The sequence below is a fragment of the Solanum lycopersicum genome, chromosome 6, assembly GCF_036512215.1.
Source record: "Solanum lycopersicum chromosome 6, SLM_r2.1".
Lineage (NCBI taxonomy): Eukaryota > Viridiplantae > Streptophyta > Magnoliopsida > Solanales > Solanaceae > Solanum > Solanum lycopersicum.
Window position 1 is genome coordinate 20,234,042 of NC_090805.1, and position 24,334 is coordinate 20,258,375.

At 34.4% G+C, this 24,334-nt stretch overlaps 1 protein-coding gene across 1 annotated transcript; it reads left to right on the forward strand.

Moving 5' to 3' along the window:
* The first annotated feature begins 7,912 nt into the window (after positions 1-7,912).
* LOC138349261 (uncharacterized) lies at positions 7,913-9,224 on the forward strand. Its single transcript, XM_069299580.1, has 4 exons — positions 7,913-7,990; positions 8,039-8,459; positions 8,750-8,916; positions 8,976-9,224. Exons 1-4 carry the CDS (start codon positions 7,913-7,915, stop codon positions 9,222-9,224), a joined length of 915 nt encoding a protein of 304 aa, XP_069155681.1.
* The last annotated feature ends 15,110 nt before the right edge of the window (positions 9,225-24,334 follow it).

The window sequence follows — 24,334 nt, forward strand, 5'->3', positions numbered from 1 at the left end:
AATTTTAGAGGAAAATTTGAGCTTTTTGGTTTCTTATTTCTTTCTAAACATTTTAAACTTAAAATCATGGGCGTTCACGAATGAACCATGTAATATGGAGATAATCAAATGAAAGAAACAGTTCATAATTGCATTAAATGTATTCTTACAAAAATGGCACCAATACAAAGTTTGAAATGAAAGTGGAAAGAAACTCTAGTGGAACATACTCCACTAGCTAAAGCCTACATCTAAGCTAGATAATAATGATAGACATTCTCAAAATCATGAGGTCCTACCATGTCCGGATGAAAGCTCCACGTCCAGATAGTTTCAAAGTCAACCTGTAAGCTCTTGCGTCCACCTATGCCTGCACCTAAAATTGCAGAATTGTATGAAATTAGTACACACATCTACTATGTATGGGTATATGCAAGCACACACCAAGGACATGCATGATTAAGAATAGCTCTTTTCTAACAACATGATTATGGAAGTCATGTCGTTGGATTTGCCAAATTGGTATTGGGAAAGTTAGTGAGCTTTCTAAATTTGGATTAGGAAAGTGGGTGAGCTTTCCAAATTTTGATTAGGAAAGTCATCATACTTATCATATTGTACACGACACATAACATCTTGCACATAGAACATAACATATTGTATATAACACATTAAATTTTTCATATCATTCGTTCATATGCCATAAAACCTTGGAATCATGGACTTGACATCAATGCTTCCAAAAAATGAGGACTCAACATATGGGGACCTCAACTAGGGAGCCTTCATTAGAAAGCACATAGTCTACTTCATTTATTAATACATACTTCATTTTATATCGCTCATAGGCTAGTGTGAACACCAACTATACCTAGGATGTAGTTTAAGACATTAATCGGGTTCATTGTGCAATAACAAAGACTAACACCTTTGGTATCATTCATTTCATTATGCACATCCTTTGAGGCTAGCCTCATTCATTAATTGGGAACTTTAACTTTAACCGACATGTATCATGTGAGCATCATGAAATACAGTGTCTCTGCCACACCGAAAAGAGGTTTAATCATTGCTAAAAGTGACCCAAAATATGCTAGCGTACATGGGAATTAAACTTCGCTAGATTGCTATATTAGAAGTATAGGTTCGAAGTCTAAGAGATATAAGGAGACCTTTACCTGGCATGCGTGACAGTCTCATCTCATGAGAGTTATGTGAACCTCCTTCATTCCTTTAAGAAGACATCACCGCTCATTGCTAGTCTATCCTGCTCAATATAAAGTTCCATAACATTAAACTCATACGTCATAGAAGTTTGAATCTAGTATCAGGACATCATAGCTCCATAGAATTCTCATCTCATCAATAGTATTAAGTGTGTTAATCTCAATACTTTCATTTGAGTATTCATAGAGACTGGTCTGTTGGTTAACTTTACAATCTCATAGGTGAGTATGTTTTGGTAAAATTTACTTAGGCTCGTATGAGATTGCTCTCATCTTTTACATTAGCCTCATATCATGTTGTCAACACATTAAGTAACATTAGCACATTTTCTCTTCATTATTACTCAGCCCTTTTTATTTGAATGTTCGTTTCATCATATGCCAATGAACTTGGTCATTTAGTGTGTTTCACACTTTTACTTAACCCTTCTAGGTATTCATCATTTTATTGTTCATTTCATCATCTCATTAAATACATCTTAAGTTCACTTATTTCTAAACGTATGCTAGACTTATGGGTCTATGCATACAAGCAATGAGGATTCAATCATAGTTCGTTAGGTAATCATATCTTCCTAAGGTTATGTAGTACAATATATATACATTTTGTATGTATGACAAGATCTCGATATCGATCTGAGTAGGCAGCATTATTCTTGAATATTTAATTCACGTATGACTTATGTATCAATCTTGAATTCGGGCTAGGGAACCCGGTTTCGAATTCCTTGGACAACACTTACATTTTATTATTCATTTTTGTTTGATTGATGCGGCTTAGGGACCAAAGCTCGAACTTTATTATTCATTTTTATTTTATCCATGCGGCTTAGGGACCAAAGCTCGAACCCCGATGCCTTCTTTTTATTTTCCCTTAATTTTTCACTTCATTTTTTGTCCATGCGACTAAGAGGATGTGGGATCGAACCCCCAAAATCTTATTTACTTTTAGTTTTCAATTCTATTAATTTCTCTCCTTTGGCCGAGGGGGTGTGGGTTCGAATCCCCACAGCCCCACTTTAATTTATTCTCCTTAATTTCCCATAGTTCTACCCAGAGGTGTTGGTTTCGATTCCCACGCCGCTCTCCCATTATTTTTGTTTTAATTTCTAGAGATGACTGAGAGGTGGTGAGTTCGAATCTCGCTCCTCTCATTTCTTATTTTAATAATTCATTTTCCAGCGAAGGTAATGGGTTTGAATCCCTCATGTCACATTCTTTTTTTGCATCTTATAATATTGATTTTTTATTTAGGGAGGTCACAAATTCAATTCCCATATTTTGATTCATTTTCTCATAGCAAGAAAATCCCCTTAGGTTTGCCGAAACTTATTAACAAGATGCTTGAAATTTTTTCAGCCTATTTTCTCACTTCTTTAAAATTAAATGTTTAGACGTGTTTAGTGAGTTCTTAAGGTGCTTTTGAAGAATGCATTTGTTAAAGAATTGCACTCAAATCAGCATCTTTACATCACTTATGAACATCACAATTTAGATAAACATGTGTACATAAAATTCAAAGAACTAATATCACATTTTTGAGCCTTAAACTCGAGGCAAATAGTCATGGTTCACATTGCACACATATAGACATAGTTTCGGATCAAGTAGGTAATCCTTCACATGAATTCAAACACACATACATTAAAATATTAATCACAAAAACACAACACACGACTAATATCTACCAGCAAACATATCCAACCGATGAATCATTAGGAGCTAGTTACGGATACATGCAACGGAGAACAACCCAAGTTTTTGGATTGAATATACTACACGTTAGGGTTCTTTTGGGAAAGGCACAAAGAGAGAAGAAAACCCATACCTTTTTGATGTTCAAACATCCACTTGCTGCCTAAAATTTTCTCCAAACACACGTCCAACACCGAAATTTCAACCCCCCACTCGACGGAAAACCTTCTCTTTGCCAACGTGATAGATTACCATTTGTTTTTTCTCACATTTTTCTGTGAGTTCTTCATGTATGAAGAACCTTGGTAAATTTTATGTTCTTGAATGTTATTTGGTAGAGATAAACGTGAATGGGAAAAAATAATGATCGTCCATGTTGAAGAGATAAACGTGAGAGATTTAGAGTTTTATTAGGCTTAGGAGTCTAGTTTTGGACTTAGTCACATAAGGTTATATTAAATGATATAAAATCTGATTTCCCTTTCATTTTAAATTAGCTAATAAATAATAAATATTAATTTATTACATTAATTTACTAACTTAAATTAGAAAAAAATTAATTCATTACTTCCACCTAGGTTCAAACGTAGGTGGATGGAGACTTCACTCTAAGGGCCAATTTTCGGCCCTCTCCCTCAAAAATACCCCTCCATCTTATTTATAAAATATCTAAATATATATTTAGGGTAAATACTATACTACCCTTATTCTGGAAAAATACCATTTTACCCTTAGACTCTCCAAACTTAAGATTTTCCTCTTTTTAAATCTGGTAAAGACTCATCCGAGTAAATCTTAATATTCAGGAGTCCTACATGGCTGGACCCAAACTTTCGTAGCTCAAATAACTCCCCAAGTTAGTTGGCATGGGTTTCATAAGGGTTCAGAGGTCTGGTTCTACGCGTATCATTCCATGTAAACCCGGTCAATCATAGACATTCTAGGCACAATAAGCATTATTTAGCATAGCGGTTTTTATTGTTGTTACTACGTTGACGTTAACATTAACGTTCACGTAAACGTTCATGTTAACATTGATGTTCATGTAGACGTTCACATTGACATTCATGTTGATTATTATTTTAATAGTTATGTTGACGATCACATTCACGTAAACATTTACGTTGACGTTCATATTAACGATCATAGTAATGATGTTTACATTAACATTGACCTTGATTTTGACGTTCACATTGAAGATCAAGTTTATGTTTATGCTAACATTCACGTTCTTATTAAAGATTACGTTGATATTGTTGTTGACGTTTATGTTTACATTGATAATAACATTTATGTGCACGTTGATGTTCACATTTATGTTGACATTCACATTCAAATTGATGTTTGCATTTACATTTACATTTACTTTGTCATTGACATGTATGTTGACGTTGATGTGCACGTTGACATTTACATTGACTTTGACGTTGATATTTATGTTGACATTCATGTAGACATTGATATTTACATTAACGTTCAAGTTGACTCTAAGGTTGACATTGATGTTGGTATTAATATTAACATTGAGATTAACAATGATTTTGACATAGACTTTGACGTTTATCTTGATGAATAGCCGTATATTTTTTCAAATAAATAAATTATACAATACAAATATTAGAAAGAGAATAAGAGTACATAATTTAAGAGGAATTGAATAGTAATTATTATACTAACAATTCCATTTTTTTAAAATTCTTTTTGTAAATTTTGTATAATTTGAAAAGAAAGATTTTTTGGAATTGGCATTTGTCGTTCTTTTTCCATTGCTTCCATGCCATCATCACTATTCTCACCAAATAATTCCTCTATTTTCTCTTCTATATGGCTACTTAATAGTGGTAGTCCGGTGTTTCTTCTTTCGACATTGACCCAATTTCGAAACAACACCGATATTTCCAAACTGTCCTTTGCTAATAAATATCAATGATCTCCAATCATAAATCTCGCTGCACTAGAGGCTTGCTCCGAAGTGACCGATGATGCTTGAATCGCTAGCACATCTCGAACAATCCTACAAAGGGTCGGAAATTTTTTTTCACGATTCTTCCACCAATTTAATATTCGAGGTTGAAGTTATCCTTCTTCACGCCTAATCTTTTCTCGTGCCTGGTTGAAATATAAATCAAAATCATTATTAGTTTCATCACTTTCAAGATCAAGATATTCATCCATCATATCATCCGTATCATTACTTTTAGACTTAGAAGATGAAGGTTCAACTATTGGAATATTTTTTCCATAACTTTATATGCATTATATAAATCTTTAACTTTTGTATAAATGCTACTTTTACATTGTTCAACACTAGGAGTTTCATCATCTTTAATTCCTAAATTTTTATAAATCTTTTCAACCTTTCTTTCAACACCTCTTAATTTATAATTTGGGTTGAAAGTAGTAGCAGTCAAATAGATTTGAGGAATAGGGAAAAAATATTTTTTGAATTTTTCAATCATAAAAGCAATTGAATCTTTAAAATGTTCTTTTCCTTTATATTTAGAAAATTCAATTGAAATAGCACAAATATTTACTAAAATAGAAGAAATAGTAGGATAGTATTGACCAGAACATTCATTTGTTGCTTTATAAAAAACATTTAAAAAATCAATCAGTTCTTTTGTATTTTTCCAATCTTCAAACCCAGTTCTTAAACTCGGATCCTCATTATGAGCATTAAAAACTAATTGTAGCAGTTCTTGATAAACATAAGCAACTTGAAGCATTTCAAATAATGAATTCCATCTTGTGCATATTTCTTTTGGAATTTTTCTATATGCAAGTTCACATTCATTACAACGATTTTTAAATTCAGTAACTCTAGCTTTTACTTTAGCATTAAAAAACCAATTACAAGCAAGTCTAATTTTTTACAAGAAACTCCAAATTGAGAAATACCATCTTTTACTATTAAATTATAAACATGTGCGGCACACTTAATATGAAAACAACCATTTTCAATTGGACAATGTCTAATTTTAAAATAATTAACATCTCTTAAATTATTAGAAGCATTATCTAAAGTGACAATCATTATTTTATCACATATTTCATAATATTGTAAAATAGATCCTACTTTTGATGCTATATAAGAACTGGTTTTAGTTTCTTCAACATATTTATACGCTAATATTCGTTTTTGCATGTTCCATTCATGGTCAATCCAATGGACACTAAGTGTAAAATAATCGTTACCACTAGGACTACGTCCCATATCAGAAGTAATAGATAATCTACTATCATAATAAGCAAATAAACAACAAAGAAAATGAGAATATTCTTTTTTATATTTAAAAAGATCACTTTTAATTGTATTTCTTGGAATACCTTCATAATCTGGGTTATATAATTTTCGAATATAATGAACAAAACCAGGATGAGAAGGAAATGAAAAAAGTAAACCACAAACAACAACCATTTTAGCTAATTCTCTACGATCTTTTTCTTTACTATACGTGCGGTGTGTGCTTTGACTAGCTGGGTTAGACATATTTAATACACTTTGAACTATATTAGAACCTCCAACACCCATAGAGTATTCGGGTATGGGTGTTCCATTTCTATTAGCTCTTTCTATATCATCTAGGCGAGCAAATTCTTTATTACACTTTCGTAAATGTGTTCTTAGTCCTCCCGTTCCCCCTTGTGTACCCGTAGTTACATGTTTCATTACCAATTTACATTTAGTGCACTTAACAGTAGTTTTCTCCTCATTTTGTATCAAAAATTTCCATACTAACGATCTTTTAACACGTACGACGACGACATTTGAAAAAGTAGGTAAAGAGGGGACTTTGGTAACCGAATTAGTCGGGGTAGGGGTCTCTTCATCTTCCTCATTTATTTCTACTTCTTCTTTTAATTCTTCTTCAAAATTAGTATAATGTCTATTGAAAGACTCATGATATACTTCATTTTCAGAATTAAATTCAATACGTCTTGCTGACGTAAAAAAAGTTTCATTAACACAAGTATATCATTAGTATTAACTAAATATCTACGTGGCAAATTTTTGGAACAAGAACTACTTACTCCTCCCTTTTTATTTTTTAATTCCGACATTGGTCTTTTACCACTATTTCTTTTGGAATTCATGTTAAAATTTAAAACAATTAAATATTATGAGAAAAAAAAGCAAAATAATATAATAAAAGAGATAAAACAACTAAATTATTAAACAAATAACAATTAAACTTAATAGTTGGAACGAATGTACCAAACGTCTACGTAAAAGTAGACGTATAACCAAAGCCAGATTTGATAGATGCCTATTGTAGCTTCCGAAATTCAAACTCCAACTCAATATCACAATATAATAATTAATAATTTAGAGTTTGAGACTTTGAGTGATTGTATGAGATTGTATAAGTATTGACTTTGTGATTTAAAATGGAAAAAAATGGTATATTTATAGTGTAAATGGGTTAGAAGGGGGTGGGGTGGGGATCATATTTGACCGTTTTGGACCCCAGCCCAACGGTCATATAAACGATAACCTTAAAAAAAACCCAGCTAAACCGGTTCTTACCGGATCAGACCAGATCAGAACCGGTTCTTACCAAATCGGTTCAACCGGATAAAAACCCAGGAACCGGTCCAGGAACCAGTCCTGTATACTAAAAGATCGGTTCCTTACCGATTCAACCGGTACCGGACGGACCGGTACGAGAACCGGATCGGACCAGCCAAAAACCGGTTCGTTTGCCAGCCTTAGTACCAATTGACGTTCATTTTTATATTTAAGTTGATTTTTATGTTGACGTTTACGTTCATGTTAATATTGATATTCCGTTAATATTGATATTCTTAGTGATATTTACATTGACGTTCAAGATGTTGTTGATGTTGACGTTGATGTTCACTTTGACGTTCAAGTTTACGTTTATGTTCACATTGATGTTCTCGTTAACAGTCACGTTGGTGTTGATGTTGACATTTATGTTCACGTTTACATTGACATTAACATTCACATTTACATTCATGTTGATGTTTAAATTGAGGTTGACATTTACATGTATGTTGACGTTGATGTTGACGTGCACATTGACGTTCACATTGACATTGACATTGATATTAATGTTGATATTCACGTGCAAATTCACGCTAATGTTTATATTGACGATGAAGTTGACATTTAGATTGACATTGGCGTTGAAGTTCATGTTGATATTAATGTTTACATTGACGTTCATGTTGATATTGACGTTGACTTTGACATTCACGTTGATGTTTACATTGACATTCATGATGACATTTACGTTTATCTTGAACTTGATGCTCAATTTGAGGTTCACATTCTTGTTGACATTCACATTAACGTTCACGTTGACATTGACGTTCATGTTAATGTTCACATTGACATTTACATTGATTTTCACATTGACATATACATTGAAGTTTGCATAGGTGTTGACGTTCATGTTGATGTTGATTTTCATGTTGACACTTATGTTGATGGTTACTTTGATGTTGATATTGACATTTTCATTGATGTTGACCTTTACGTTGACGTTGAAGTTCATATTTATGTGTACGTTTACATTCACATTAACGTAGATGGTCACGTTTACATTGATGTTGACGTTCACGTTGATTTTTAAGTGTACATTCATTTTTACATTTACATTGACATTTACAATTAAATTCACGTTGATGTTTACTTTATTGTTCAAGATGACATTTAAGTTGATGCTAACATCGACATTGCCATTTACATTCACATCGGTTTTCCAATTGACGTTCACGTTGATGTTCAATTTGACATTCATATTGAAATTCTTATTGATGTTCTCATTTACATTGACATTCTGTCTAATGTTCACGTTCATGTTCATGTTGATGTTGAAAAGTTGACGTTGACGTTCACATTGACATTGAGGTTCAAGTTGACGTTCACGTTTACAACGGCCTTTTGGTTGACTTTCACATTTACATCGACATTAACATTGACATTCACATTGATCTTGATGTTCAAGTTGATGTTTATGGTGATGTTCACATTGACGTTCAAGTTCACGTTAACATTGACTTTGAAATTCATGTTGACGTTCACACTAATGTTTACGTGATGTTCAGGGTGACGTTTATGTTAATTTTGACGTTTACTTTGATGTTCAAGTTTACGTTTATGTTGATATTGACATTTACGTTCACATTCAAGTTCACATTCATGTTGACGTTTATATTCAATGTGACATTGGCGTTAACGTTCACATTGAGATTCTTATTTACGTTGAAGTTTATGTGTACTTTGACGTTGACGTTCAAGATGATGTTGATGTCGACATTGACGTTCACGTTGATATTTTTTTAGGTTCAAGCTGATGTTTAGTTGACGTTGAAGTCGTCACTTAAATTGACATTCACATTGATGTTCCAAATGACGTTCGCGTTGAAATTCAAGTTGATGTTCACTTTTAGTTCACAATGACTTTGACATTCACATTGACAATAACATTAATGTTAACATTCCAGTTCATATTGATTTGTATGTTAACATTCACATTGACATTTATGTTGATGTTCACATTGACGTTCACATTAACGTTCACATTGACGTTGATGTCTTGTACATATGAAATGTATAATATATAAAACTTGAAAGTAATTAAATCAATGGCATAATCAATGAAGAATGACTTATGAAATGTAATGAATAGTTGATGTAATGAATAACTTGGTGTAAGGATAGTAAAATCGTGTCTAGTAAAGTTTACAATAAGTTAAGGGCATAACTAATATTGAATCCTCTAGTTATGAAAATATAAAGCCAAATAAATTCGCTTATAATGAGTTTATAATATTGGCAAAAGATCTTAGCCAAATCAGATTGGTTTATAATTACTTCTTATATTAGGCCAATAATACAATAATAGGAATAATCACTAAAGATTGGTTTATAAAGAATTCATTCATAAAGTAAGCAAGATCATAAGCTTTATTATATGTCCCAACATCTATGCAAACAATGTAATAAACTAAAGAATGAGTATAGTCAATAAGTATTGACTCATAAATATATAAATGCCCAGATTGCTGTTATGTCATTTCCTTAATCTCTTGAATAACTTACTTGATTCATTGTGGATATAGGACTACAATGAATCATTGCACTTGTATCTAAAACATAGGACCAAAAGAGTTATTGAACTACACAACAACAAGAAGAAAAAGACTGAAAAATAATCTAAGGGTACAAAGAGGAGCTCTCGGGTTTGGAGGATAAAAAATTTAATTTTTGGCCCAAGTGGTTCTAAAATTATGTTGATGATACTAATGTCTTGTAATAATATAGAAATGATATGCGTGCTTTGAATGAATTAAAATACATCATATTCATACCATAATTCACAACTAACGAATTAGGAAAGTCTAATGACTAGAAATTCCAGAAATGATATGTTGCTTAGGAAGAGATTTTATTGATCATTCATAGCTTTATGTGTATGTGTGCATACACCCATACTTAGTAAAAGTGGTGTACTAACACCCTACTATTTACTATTTTTAATGGTGCACGTTTCAGGACAGGTTCACGATACTTGCAGCGGTTTGGACATCAGTGTTTCTCCAAAGCATTCGGTTGGTCCTCATGATTTCGACGATGCTACATATTTATTCTATCCTTAGTTTTAGAAAAATCTAGTGGATGTTTTCCTTAGTGTTTCTTTCATACTTTCATTTCGAAGCTTTTGTACTAGTCAATTTTTGGCAAATGTTTTTAGGATATATTCTTATTATATTTAAAATTGATTTTTATGATAGATGGCTGTTATAGTTATGTTAATCTTAGTATATGATGAATTCATGAAATAAATATATGACTTCCTGTATACTTCATATGTTTAAAAGTTCTAAATTTTCTGCTATAAAAAACTACATTAATGTTATGAATGCAAGATGAGGCTTGTCTGCGACCTGTGAGAGGTGAATGACGCTGGTAGCGATCTGGATTCAGATTCATGGTCGTGAAAAACTTTGTATCAGAGCATGAGATTAAAGTACCTAGGAAATAAATCTCAACACAACCACGTTACGTAGTTTCTAGATTATGGTTGTGAAGCATGCCACAATCATGAATTAGAGACTACGCGATGATAGGAAATTATCCCTTCTTCCATTCTTTATCGTTCTATCTAGATCTTTGACACTTTGTGTCATATTAAGTATCTAGCTTCCTTCTTGTGTGAATCTGTAGAAGAATACACAGAATAATTAGGATGTCCAAGTGGTCTAAGGCGCCAGACTCAAGATCTAGCCTTCCCAAGAAGGGGTCATAGTGGAAATGCCAAACGTGGACGAAAGACGTGTGGTAAGTGTGGTTTTTAGCAGTGAGGTGAATGCATGGTAATGTCTAAAAGCATTCTATGAGTATTGATGAGGAGGAGAAGCACAAGTTGGCTGCATCCCAACTCAAGAATATGTCTTAAATATGGATTTTTTTCATACGTGTTATGCTATAATAGACTATAGAAAAAGGGTAGTAAGGATTCAATTTAAAAATGAGTTGGGTTAAAATTATAAGGGAGTGGTTCAAATCCACCAGCCCAAGACCGACACTCATCCTCAGCCAAATCCATATGATATAGTCGACCCCTCTAAGAGAAACCGATTTTATGCGTTGAAAGGAAGAGAGGAACAAGAGAAGTAAACGGATGTTGATAATGGTAACTTGCTTGTGTTCTCCTTTCCTGCTTATGCAATATTAGATCCATGATATACCTTGTATACGGTAACTTCTTTCTGGCTAATCAATTTTACTTACTTCCTGAGATCTTACATGAATTGTTTCAAGTTAATACTCCCATAGGAGACAATGTTAAGACCTAAGAAGTATGTAGAGAAGTAGATTGTATAGAGGCAAGTACATTCAAAATTAAGTTGGGAGTGATTAGGTTCAAATCTTAAGTCCAACAAGATGTTATATAAGAGGTTAGATATATTCTTTCTAAGACTGTTTTATGTTTAGGAAACTCTAAGTTTAAGTTCTTTAGTGCATTTGGTTTGGTAAGTCTCTGATTGTATGTCTTATAATAGCACTATGTGAGTTAAGACGAAGTTATGTTGAATTTTATGTTGCTTTTTTTGTGTATCATAGGCATGTTTTCTTTGTTGCATGACTTGTAATGTGTATTAAGTTAGGTGTGATTGAGAAGTAAATTCCTCAATCTCAAATATGAAGCTTCAGACAAGCTTTTATGATTTGAATCATCCTAAAATGTGTAAATTAGATATTCACAAAAGAGAAACATTTTACCATGATAGAGTAACTTTCGAAAGTCACCCTCTTGTTTAAGTGAAGTGTAAGTGTCATTTGGGGACGAATGATCCTAAGGGAGGGATAATGTAACATTCTGGAAAATCATATGTCTAATGAAGAGACCACTATGCCCTTAGGATAACATATTAGGGGTACATATGTACCACAATGCCCAATATTGAGAAATATTGGGCATAGTATTGAAAAATTGGTTAAGGGATAATAGAAAATTTTCCATATAGAAATAAGAAATATACTTTTTGGGTCGTCACACCTTAATCCATGATTGATGTTAAAAAAATGTACCTGCAATGTAGACCCTAATCTAAATAAAAATTCCGTCCATAATAGTTTCACACAAAGTACTAGGCATCTAAGTGTCAAGCCTAGTACCATAACACATGATCATTTAAAATGATCATGTAAATTAAGCAGTGCCCAATGACATAGTGAGGGTCCTTGAGACAATAAGTAAACATTCCCAAATGATCCATAAATAATAGTTATATAGGAAAAAGCAACCAACCCATGTGCAAGCACATGTTAAATACATGTAAAGAAGCTGCCAAAGGAGGGGACCACCCTAACCGAATTCGGTTAGTGTAGTTAGGGAAAAAACGTGCACAAGGGACTACTCCGTGATATTTTAATTGAATATGTGTCTTTGTCTTAATGTTTACTTGCTGTAGTTGTGATGTTATGAAGATTTTAAATCAATCAAATGATAATATAATGTTGTTCCATATGTTCTTAAAACGTTACACTAAAATCCATAAACTAAGAATTAGCTCAAAGACACCTATGAAATCATATCTTGAATAAATTGGCTATCTGGTTCCAATAAACTTGGCTAACTCTATTTTGTCAAAATGATTATATGCTTATGTATAGGAACTTATGTAAATGATTAAAATATTAGATAAGTGTTCATACAAATGGAAATTTAAATATGAACATACGTAAAAATTGGCTTATGCCAAAAAGAAAGAATTTTCTAGTCTAACATCCCATATCTTGAGCCAATACTAATCATATGCCAATTCATTTGTAGTGAGAATAAAAAATATATATTATGAACTTCTAAAGTAATATCAATAAATAACCAATGACATGACATTCATTTGAAAACTCCCAACATGCTCCACAAGAATGAACTATGAACACATGAAACTCATTGAATGAAGTCCTCATCGTCCATAAACGGTGATATGAAGCTACTACACTAAAGTAAGTAACGTGAGTTATAAAATAATTAAATGGTTCTAATTTATGTAATTTACAAGAATGAGGAGTTAAAGGATGTGAGAAAAGTATTACTTACACCAAAGCTATTTTGTTAAAAGAATCCTCAGGAATGAAGGTGTTAGATTCTGTGAAACTAGTCTTATTAACACCTAAGGATGATATTTAAGGAAGATTCACATTCATCAATATAAAATAAGGATTATATGAAAGAACAATTCACGTTTAACCAATGTAAAGTAACGATGAGCAGACATCAATAGAGTAAGTAAATCTCAATCTAGAAGAAAGCCTCCATAATGCTTGAGTATACACTAAAAGATGATAAAATGAACATTCACATAAAAAGGGATGAGTAACTATAATGTATGTAATGAAATGAAACCCTAAAAAGGGTGAAGTAAGAGTGTAAAACACACTAAATGGCCAAGTGCATTACCATATGATGAAATGAACATTCACGTAAAAGGGATGAGTAATTATGAAAAGAAAATGTGATAATGATCATTAATGTGGTGACAATATGATAAGATACTAATGTGAAAGATGAGAGAAATCTTAAATGATCCTAAGTAAATGTTACCAAAACGTACTCACCTATGAGATTGCAAAGATAATGAATAGACTAGTGTCTATGTAAACTCTAATAAAAGTATTGATACTGATGTTTACTCAATAATATGATGATATGATAAATAATCTATTTTACCTATGATGTCATCATACTAGAAACCAGATTTCATGACGTATCAACTGAATTAAATGGAACTTAATATTGAGCACCGATAGGCTAGATCTAAGCGGTGATGCCTTTTTTGTAAGGGCAGAAGGTTCACGTAACTCTCATGAAATGAGACTTGTAGCAACCTTAAAAAATTGATATACTAAGTTAATGCTTAATGTGTAAAGAATGCCTATGATTAGAATAGGGTTCACACGGACTGATGCACGTAGATCCAGATGTCGAATCCCTTTCTATATCCAAGAAAACTAACTTGGGGAGTTATGTAAGCTTTGAAAGGTTATGTCCAACCATGTAGGTCTCTCGAATAATAATATTTACTCGGAGGAGTCTTTACGGGATTTAAAAAGAGGAAATCTTAGGTTTAGAGGGTCTAGGGGTAAAATGGTCTTTTTTCAGCCTAAGGTAATATCATAATTACGCTAAATATATATTTTTATTTAAGCTATTGAATTAATGTAATTAATTAATAATTATTATTCATATGCTTATTTAAAATAAAATAAAAACCATATTATTAATAAATAAATAAAATCTTATTGACTATATAACAACCCTAAAAATGGATGTACTAAGTGATACTTAATGTGTCAAGAATGCACAGAGTTCACACGGATTCATGCACGTAGAAAAAGAATTCGGAAACCTTGCTAAATCAAAGCAAACTTACTTGGGGAGTTATTTGAGCTAGGAAAGGTTAGTTCCAACCATGTAGTCCTCTCGAATGCAATGATTTACTCGAAGGAGTCTTTACCGGACTTAAAAAGAGGAAATTTTAGGCTTTGAGGGCCTAGGGGTAAAATGGTTAATATATAATTAACTATTTAATTAATAATGTGGAGGGGAAATTTGACAAGAGAGATCCGAAATTGAGCTTTTCAAGTGAAGTTTTGCTTCACGAGGGTTCGAATCTAGGTGGAACCAATGAATTAATGTAAATTTTATTTAAGCTATTGAATTAATATAATTAATTAAATATTATTATTCATTAAATTATTTAAAATAAAATAAAAATCATATTTTTAATAATTAAGTAAACCTTATTTGACTATGTTCTAAACTAGACTCCAAAGTCTAATATAACTGCTACTCTCTCATATCTATCTTTCAACTCCACGCTCAATCTCCCTTGTTATTTCACACAAAAATTCTCTGAAAAAATAAGATACAAAATCATTAAAATAAACCAAGTTCTTCACAGTAGAAAAACTCACACGAAATCACAAGGAAAGAAACATTAATCGCACACGAGGCTAATGGAGGTTGTAATTCGACTGGATTTGATATTGAGAAGTTTAGACGTGTTCTTGGGTGAAGTTTTTGGGGAGCAAGACAAGAGTTTAACATAAATAAGGAGTGGGTTCTCTTCTCTCTTGGTCCATTTCTTAAGAGACACCTTAAGGGTAACAATATTCATTCCGAAAAATAGGATTGTTCCCTTTGGCATATCGCTGTCACTAGTTCCCACTGAATCTTAGGTTTTTTATATATGCTGGGAGAAAACTAGGGATGAAACGTGTTTTTCGTGATGATTATGTCTCTATATGTATGTTTGGAATTATGTGACTTATGTTGATGTTTCCAAAAATGTAACTACGTTTATATGTGGGTGTTGTCGTGGCTATTGTTTATTGTTTAGGACTTGAAATGACATGATTATTCTTTATATTTCATATACACATGTTGATGTAAATGTAATGTTCAGATGATTTTAAATGTGGCTGATTTCAGGGATAATCTCTTGGATAAACGAATCCATGAATAAGCACCTAAAATTTTATAAATGCATTAAGAAATTCCCCTACGCACTAAAGTGTAACTTAATGAAAGGATGTTGAAAAATTAAAACAAAATTTCCAGCTTCTAGTGATGAATTTCGTTCAGCTAATAGGGTTCAATATGTTGAAAAAATGAATTGAAACAACTGAGGTCATGGAGGATTGAACCCGTGACCTCACCATGTTAAAAACAATGAAAATACAAAATTAAAAATAAATGTGGTGAAGGGGAATCAAACCATGGTATTGGATGAAAAATGTAACTTAAAAGAAAGGGTAAAAAAAATGAAGGAAGGGTAAAAAAAAACAAAAGGCGTGGGAATTGAACCCACCACATCTAGGTAGTGAAAGAGAGTCAAAGGAAATGATAGAAAAGAGACGCGAGGCGTGGGAGTCGAACCCACAATCTCCTACGCAAATTTAAGAAGAAAAATTAAAAGAAATTAGAGAGGGGCTGTGGGGGTTCGAAAGCACAACCCCTTAGCCATAGTATAAAATTTTGAAAGGCAATGAATTTAAAAAGTAAATGAGGTTGTGCGGGTGCGATCCCACATCCTCTTAGTTCCATTAAGCAAAAATGAAGAGAGAAATTAAGGGAACAAAAAATGAAGGCATTGGGGCTCGAACATTGGTCCCCAAGCCGTATGGATCAAACCAAAATGAATAAAAAAAATGTAAGTGTTGTTCAAGAGATTTGAAAACATGGTTCCCTTGGCCAAATTCCGTATTGATACATAAGTTCTACGTGAATTAAATGTTCAAGAAAAATGCTGCCTACTTAGATCGAAATCGAGATCTTTGAATACATACAAGATGCATATGTCTTGTACTACATAATCTTAGGAAAATATGAATCACTTAAACGAACTATGAATGAAGCATCATGGCTTGTACGTATAGACAATTATGTCTTGCATACATTTAAAAGTAAGTGAACCTAAGATGTATGTAATAAATTGATGAAACCCTAGAAGGATTAAGTATGAGTGTAAAATACACTAATTGTCCAAGTGCATTGGCATATGATTATATGAACAATGAAATGATGAAACCCTAGAAGGGTTAAGTAAGAATGTGAAACACACCAAACGGCCAAGTGCATTGAGATATGATGAAATAAGCATTCACGTAAATAGGGGTGAGTAACTAGGAAGAGCAAATGTGGTAATGATAATGAATGTAGTGACAACATCACATGAGACTAATGTAAAGAATGAGAGCAATATCAAATTAGCCTATGTAAATGTTACGAAAATCTACTCACCTATGAAAGTGTAAAGTTACTGAAGAGTTTAGTCTCTACGAACACTCTAATAAGAATATTGATATTGATACACTTAATACTAAAGATGAAATAAGAAATCATATATTGAGCTATGATGTACTCATACTAGAATCCAACATCCATGACGTATGAGTTGAATGTAATGGAACTCTATACTAAGTACCAATAGACTAGCTAAAAGCGGTGATGCCTTCTTTCAGAAAGGGCGGAGGTTCACATAACTCTAATGAGATGAGATTGTTCGGCATGCCTCGTATGTGTCTCCTTATATCTTCTAGTGTTCCAACCTATACTGCCAATATAGGGATCTGCCGGGGTTAAATTCACATGTACGCTAGCATGTTATAGGTCACTTTGCCCGCTGATTCACCTTTTTTTTGTGTGGGGAGACATTGGATTTTATGATGCCACATGATCTATGTCGGTTAAATTTAAAGATCCAAATGAATGAATGAGGCCAGCCTCAAATGATGCACATAATAAAATGAACGATACCAAAGGTGTTAAGATAGGATAATCAAGAGGTGAGCTAGAATCAAGTAATGACACTACGATATTCTTGATCATTGCACATCAAACCCTATGAAAATCTTAAACTACATATTAGGTATAGCTTGTATTCACACTAGTCTATGAACGAAATGAAATGAAGTAAGTATGAATGAATGAAGCAGACTCTTTGTTTGCTAATGAAGACTCCCTAATTGAGGTCCCATTTGTTGATCCGCAGTTTAGAATGTCTTAATGTCAAGTTCATGATTCAAAGGTATCATGGCATATGAATGAGTGTTATGAAAGGTCGTATGTTCTATATGCTATATGATATGTGTTATGTGTAAGATTATATGTGTTGTGTGCAATATAATAAGTATGATGATGCACGTTACTCTCGTGGCATGACTTTCCTAATCCAATTTTTTAAAGCTAACTGACTTTACTAAAAAAATTAGAAAGTTCACTAACTTTTCTAGTCTCAATTTGGCTAGTCCACTGACTTGACATTAAATCATCATATTTTTAGGAAAGAGCTATCCTTTCTCATGCATGCCCTTAGTGTGTACTTTCATATACCCATACTAAATACAATTGTGTGCTAATCCCTTACAACAACATATTTTTAGGTGCGGGCACAGGTGGACGCTAGGGTTTATCGGTTGACGTTGCAACTATGAAAATGTGGCACTTTCATATGCACATGTTAGGACCTCATGCTTTAAAGGATGTCCAACGTTTTTATCTAGCTTAGATGTAGGTTTTAGCTAATTGAGCATGTTCCACTAGAGTTTCTTTCCATTTTCATGTAAGACATTGTATTGGTCCCGTTTTGGCAAAAATACGTAAAAAGAAATTTTGAACTGTTTCTTTCATTTGATTATCTATATATTAGATGGTTGATTTTTGAAGGCTTAAAGTTTAAAATGTTTAGCATGAAATAAGGAAGAAAAAAGTTTCAATTTTTCTACTAAAATTTAACCAAGATGAAGTGAGAATGAGGTATAAAGGATTTTTTACGACCTTTGAGAGGTTAACGACGCTCGTCTCGTCTGGGGTCTAGATTGTGGTTGTGAAAAAGTTCGTATAAGATCACTAGGTTAAAATTTTGAGGATAATAAGTTCACATCAACCACATTGAGTAGTTTCTAAGTCATGGTAGTGAAGTGCACAACTATTCTTGATTAGAAGATGCATGAAGGGTAGGAAAATTTCCTTTCTTCTGATCTTATCATGCCTTTCCTAATGTTTGACTGTCCTGATTTTATGAACGTTTCTAGCCTCAATTCCTGTTGTTTAAAGAGAATGCACACTAGGATAATTATTGGTTAGAGGAGAGGAGTAGCAGCTGCTGGAAACAATCAGGTTCCACCCCAGGCTCGAGCTTAAGGAGTGGCTATTCCGGTTAACCCACCAAGGTTGACTGATGCAGATGTGCGGGCATCTCTTCCCCAGATGGCATAGGCCATCACTATGCAGGCTAAGGCCATGACTGCCCAGGTAAACTGTAGGAATGTTGAGAGGGAGAACCCACCAGTGCATAGCATAGCTAACTGGCTGAGAGACTTCTCGAGGATGAACCCTCCTATTTTCACAAGTGCTAAGACTTCAAAGAACCCCCAGGAGTTTGTTGGTGAGGTGCATAAGATTTTGGAGACAATGGGGGCCACCGATACTAAGAAAGCAGAGTTGGCTTTCAATCAACTCAAAGATGTTGCACATACTTGGTGCAAGATATGGCAGTATAGCTGCACTTTTGGCGGAGTTCTTGTCACTTGGGAGTTGTTTCTGACATCAATTCATGGGGAGATTCTTTTCGAGAGAGAGGAGGGAGGCGAAGGTTGAGGAGTTTATCAATCTTAAGCAGGGATCAATCTTATGCAGGGAGTATTCGCTGAAGTTTGTCAAACTATCTAGGTATACTATTTTCATTAGTATCTAACAACAAGGATGAGATGAGTACAGATGTTTGGTAAATTATCTAGGTATAATACATCCCTTGAATCTAACAGAAGGGATGACATGAGCAGGTTCCTCGCAGGAATCAATGTACATCTAAAGGAGGAGTGTCGGTATGTGATGCTACATGATAACTTGAACCCCTTAAGGTTGATAGTGTATGTCTAGCAAGTAGAAGAAAGATGCAAAAAGAGGGGCGTTCCTTGCTAGGGCGCCGAAGTATCAAGATCAGGCAGGTCCCATCCATGTTGACCATAGAAACAATATTGGCATCCGTGACAAGCCCAGGTTCAAGAAGTGGAAACAGAGTTCAGGGAATTCTAATTTCGAGAGGAGTACAACACTTAGAGAAGGTATACCTTAGCCCAAGAAAGGCAATGGAGGTGAGATGCATCATTCCAAAAATAATTGTTCTAAGTGTGGCCGTGCTCATAGTGGAGTGTGAAGACAGGGCACTAATTCTTTTTTTATTGCTGTAAGAGTGGGCATATGGTTAGAGACTACCCACAGAACAAAAGTCATGCTGGAGTTAATGCTCAGAGTAGGCCTAATCAAGAGGGTGGGACAAAAGTCGAGCCTCCTAAGAGAAACAAGTTCTATGCCCTAAAGGGAAGGAAGGAGCAGGAGAAGTCCGCTGTTGTGGTCACAGGTATGCTGCAACTATACTTAACTTTTGTTTATGCTTTAGTTGATCAAGGATCTACGCTTTACTTTGTAACTCCTTTGCTTGCTATCACTTTTGAAATATTGCTAAATGTTCGACATGATCCTATAGTGATTAGTACATTTTTAGGAGAAAATGTAACAACTTATAGAGTATACAAGGATTTCCCAATAGTTGTAAGTTGTAAGACTATGTGTGGAGACTTTCTTGAGTTATCCGTGCATGATTCAGATGTTATTTCTTTGCATGGAGTAGCTTCACAGTTGTTATGCTTATTTGGACTATCTTAGTAGAATGGTTAGATTTTTTTTCCCTAATGAAGAGGAACTAGTCTGGGAGGGGTACAGCCCGAGTCGTCCTAATCTCTTGATTTTGAACCTTAAGTCCAGTAAAATGAGGTCCAAGGGGTTATTATATCATATTATTAGTGTTAATGATTTAGATCATGACATTCCTTTCATAGACATAGTGCCTGTTGTGAATGAGTTCCTAAATGTGTTTCCTTTTGATTTTCCTTGAGTCCCTCCTCCTCGAGAGATTGACTTTGGCATCGACTTAGAACCCGATACTAAAACAATTTTGATTCCTTCCTGCAGAATGGATCTATCTAAACTCAAAGAGTTGAAACTACACTTAAAAGATCTCACTGATAAAGGTTTCATTCAGCCGAGCATATCCCCTTGGGGCGCTCCATTGTTGTTTGTTAAAAAGAGGGATGGGACCCTCAGAATGTGTAGCGACTATCGGCATCTCAACAAAGTCACTACAAGGAATAAGTATCAACTTCTTCGAATGGATGATTTGTTTGATCAGCTCCAAGTGTCTAGTTTCTTCTCTAAGATTTATCTTTGTTTAGGGTATCATAAGCTTAGAGTTAGGGACGGAGATGTCCCAAAGACAGCCTTTAATACCCTCTATGATCATTATGAGTTCTTGGTTATGTCATTTGGTCTCACGAATGCACCTGCTGCATTTATGAATCTCATGAACATGGTTTTCCGTGAATACCTTGACTTTTTCATCATAGTATTTATTAATGACATTGTCATCTACTGTTAGAAAAAGGAAGGGCATGAACAATATTTAAGACTAACCTTGAACGTACTCAGACAACATTAGTTGTACGCCAAATACAACAAGAGTGAATTTATGCTTAGATCAGTGACCTTCCTAGGTCATGTTGTGTCCGATCAAGGTGTAGAGGTGGACCTCAAGAAGACTGAGGCTATTAAGAACTGGCTTAAACCTCTTACTCCCACAGATATCCGTAGCTTCTTGGGATTGTCTTGTTACTAGCGTAGGTTCGTGGAGGGATTTTCTTCCATTGCTGCCCCACTAACAACTCATATTACGAAGAAGTCCAAGTTTGAATGGACGGAGCCTTGTGAGAAGTTTTCCTAGGACCGTAAGGATAGACTAATTTCAGCCCCAGTGCTTACTTTGCCTAGGTGAGGTGAGAATTACACTGTTTATTGTGATGCATCTAGGGTTGGTTTGGGTTGTGTTCTTATGTAGGGTTGCATGGTTATAGCATATGCATCCAGAAAACTCAAGGTTCATGAGAAGAATTATCCCACTCATGACCTGGAGTTTGCAACTATGGTGTTTTAACTAAAGCTATGGAGGCACTACTTGTGTGGAGTGCATCTGGATGCATTCACAGACAACAAGAGTTTCCAGTACATGTTCACACAGAGGGAGTTGAATCTACGTGAGAGTATATGGTTTGAGCTATTGAAGGATTATGAAATGAATGCTCACTACAATCCAGGTAAGGCTAATATTGTAGACGATCCTTTGAGCAGGATGAGCATGGGAAGTACAACCCACATCGAGGATTAAAAGAAGGAGAAAGCGAAAGATTTACATAGACTGGCCAGACTAGGTGTGCGATTGGTTGGCTCTACTAGTTGGGGTGTTTTAGTTCATCCTAGTTCTTAATCAGCCTTGGCAGTTGAAATCAAGTAGGGTCAGTATCTTGATCCTGTGTTAATGGAGCTGAAGGAATCAGTGTTGATAAAGACGAATGAGTCCATCGCTTTGGGAAGTGATGCCATACTTAGGTATCAAGACAGGCTGTATGTACCAAATATGAATGATTTGCGTACAAGGATTGTTGTAGAGGCCCATAGTTTATGATATTCCATACATGCAGGTTCCACCAAGATGTATGATGATCTTAAACATATTTGTTAGTGGGATAGCATGAAGAAGTACATTGCAGAATATGTTGAAAAATGTCCTAATTTTCAATAGGTTAATGCAGAACATATTAAGCTTGGCGGTCTTACTCATAATATTGGGGTTTTGACTTGGAAGTGGGAGTCCATTAATATGGACTTCGTAGTTGGTCTTCCGAGGACTAGTAGAAGACATGTCTCCAAATGGGTTAGTGTGGATAGATTGACTAAGTCTGCCCACTTTATCCCTTTGAAGTCTACTTACAGAGCTGAGGACTATGCGACACTCTACATAGATGAGATTGTGAGATGGTATGGGATTCCATTGTCTATCATTTTAGATAGAGGATCTAAGTTTACTTCACATTTTAGGAGATCTTCCTAGAAAAGCTTGGGCACGCAGGTAAAGCTTAAGACAACCTTTCATCTTGAGACTAATAGGCAGGCAGAGCGCACCATTCAGACATTGGAGAACATGTTGAGTTCGTGTGTGATTAACTTCAACGGTCGCTGGGATGACCATTTTCCTTTGATAGAGTTCTCGTTCAATAATATTTATCACTCCAGTATTGGGATGGCTCCGTTTGAGGCATTGTATTGTGACAGGTGTAGATCTCAAGTTGTTTAGATCATTCATGAGGCCTTAGAGAAGGTAAGAGTGATTAGGGACAGGTTGACTACTGTTCATAGTCGACAGAAGTCATATGCAGATAACAAAAAACGACCCTTGGAGTTTGATGTTGGTTACCAGGTCTATTTTAAAATATCACATATGAATGGGGTGATGAGGTTCGGTAGGAAGGGGAAGTTGAGTATGAGGTATGTTTGGCCTTATGATATCTTATAGTGTGTTGGTGAGGTGTCCTATGAGTTGGCATTGCCTTAGGATCTAGATTCTTTCAATCTAGTCTTTCATGTATCCATGTTAAAGAAGTTCCTAGGTGAACTAACATCGATTCTACCTTTGGATGGTTTGGGAGTCGATGAATACTTGTCTTATGAGGAGGTTCTTGTTGAGATCTTAGACACATAGGTAAAGCGGCGGAGGAACAAGGAAATCGCCACGGTGAAGGTATTGTGGAGAAATCCTCTATTTGAGGTTTCTACGTGGGAGGCTGAGTCCGACATAAGATCCCGTTACCCTCATCTTTTCAGCTCTTGAGGTTAGACTTCCTACTCTTAAGTCTAAGTTTCCTTATATCTTTATATTTTGTTGTTATTGCTTGGATGTGCATAGTAATTATGTTATGATCTGACTAGCATTATGCTAAATAGTTGTAGTATCATTCGGCGATGAATGTTCCTAAAGGGCGGATAATGTAACAACCCTTAAAATGGATATACGAAGTGATGCTTCATGTGTCAAGAATTCCTAAGATTAGACAAGGTTTCACACAGATTGATGCGGGTAGAACCATACCTCGGAACCCTTGCTACAAGAAAGACAACTAATTTGGGGAGTTCGTTGATCTTGGAAAGGTTGGGTCCAACAATTTAGGGCTCTCGAATACGAATATTTACTCGCAGGATTCTTTAACGGACATAAAAAGAGAAAATCTTATGTTTAGAGGGTCTAGGAGTAAAATGGTAATTTTATAGGCTATTGTTAATATCGTAAATACCCTAAATATGTATTTAATTATTTAATTATTAAGGTGGAGGAGAAATTTGGGGAGAAATAGACGAAATTGAGATCTTGAAGTGAAGTCTTGCGTCACCTTGGTTTGAACCTCGGTGGAAGCAATGAACTGATGTGATTTTTATTTAAGCTATTGAATTAATGTAATTAATTAATAATTATTATTAATTAGGTTATTTAAAATAAAATAAAAA

Bases quoted from the DNA above. Each gene is read 5' to 3' on its own strand.
- LOC138349261 (XM_069299580.1), top strand. From the start codon at position 7,913: ATGTATGTTGACGTTGATGTTGACGTGCACATTGACGTTCACATTGAC. The intron at 7,991-8,038 runs GTGCAAATTCAC...GTTGACATTTAG, and splicing joins ATATTAATGTTGATATTCAC to ATTGACATTGGCGTTGAAGT. The intron at 8,917-8,975 runs GTTAACATTGAC...CGTGATGTTCAG, and splicing joins ACATTGACGTTCAAGTTCAC to GGTGACGTTTATGTTAATTT.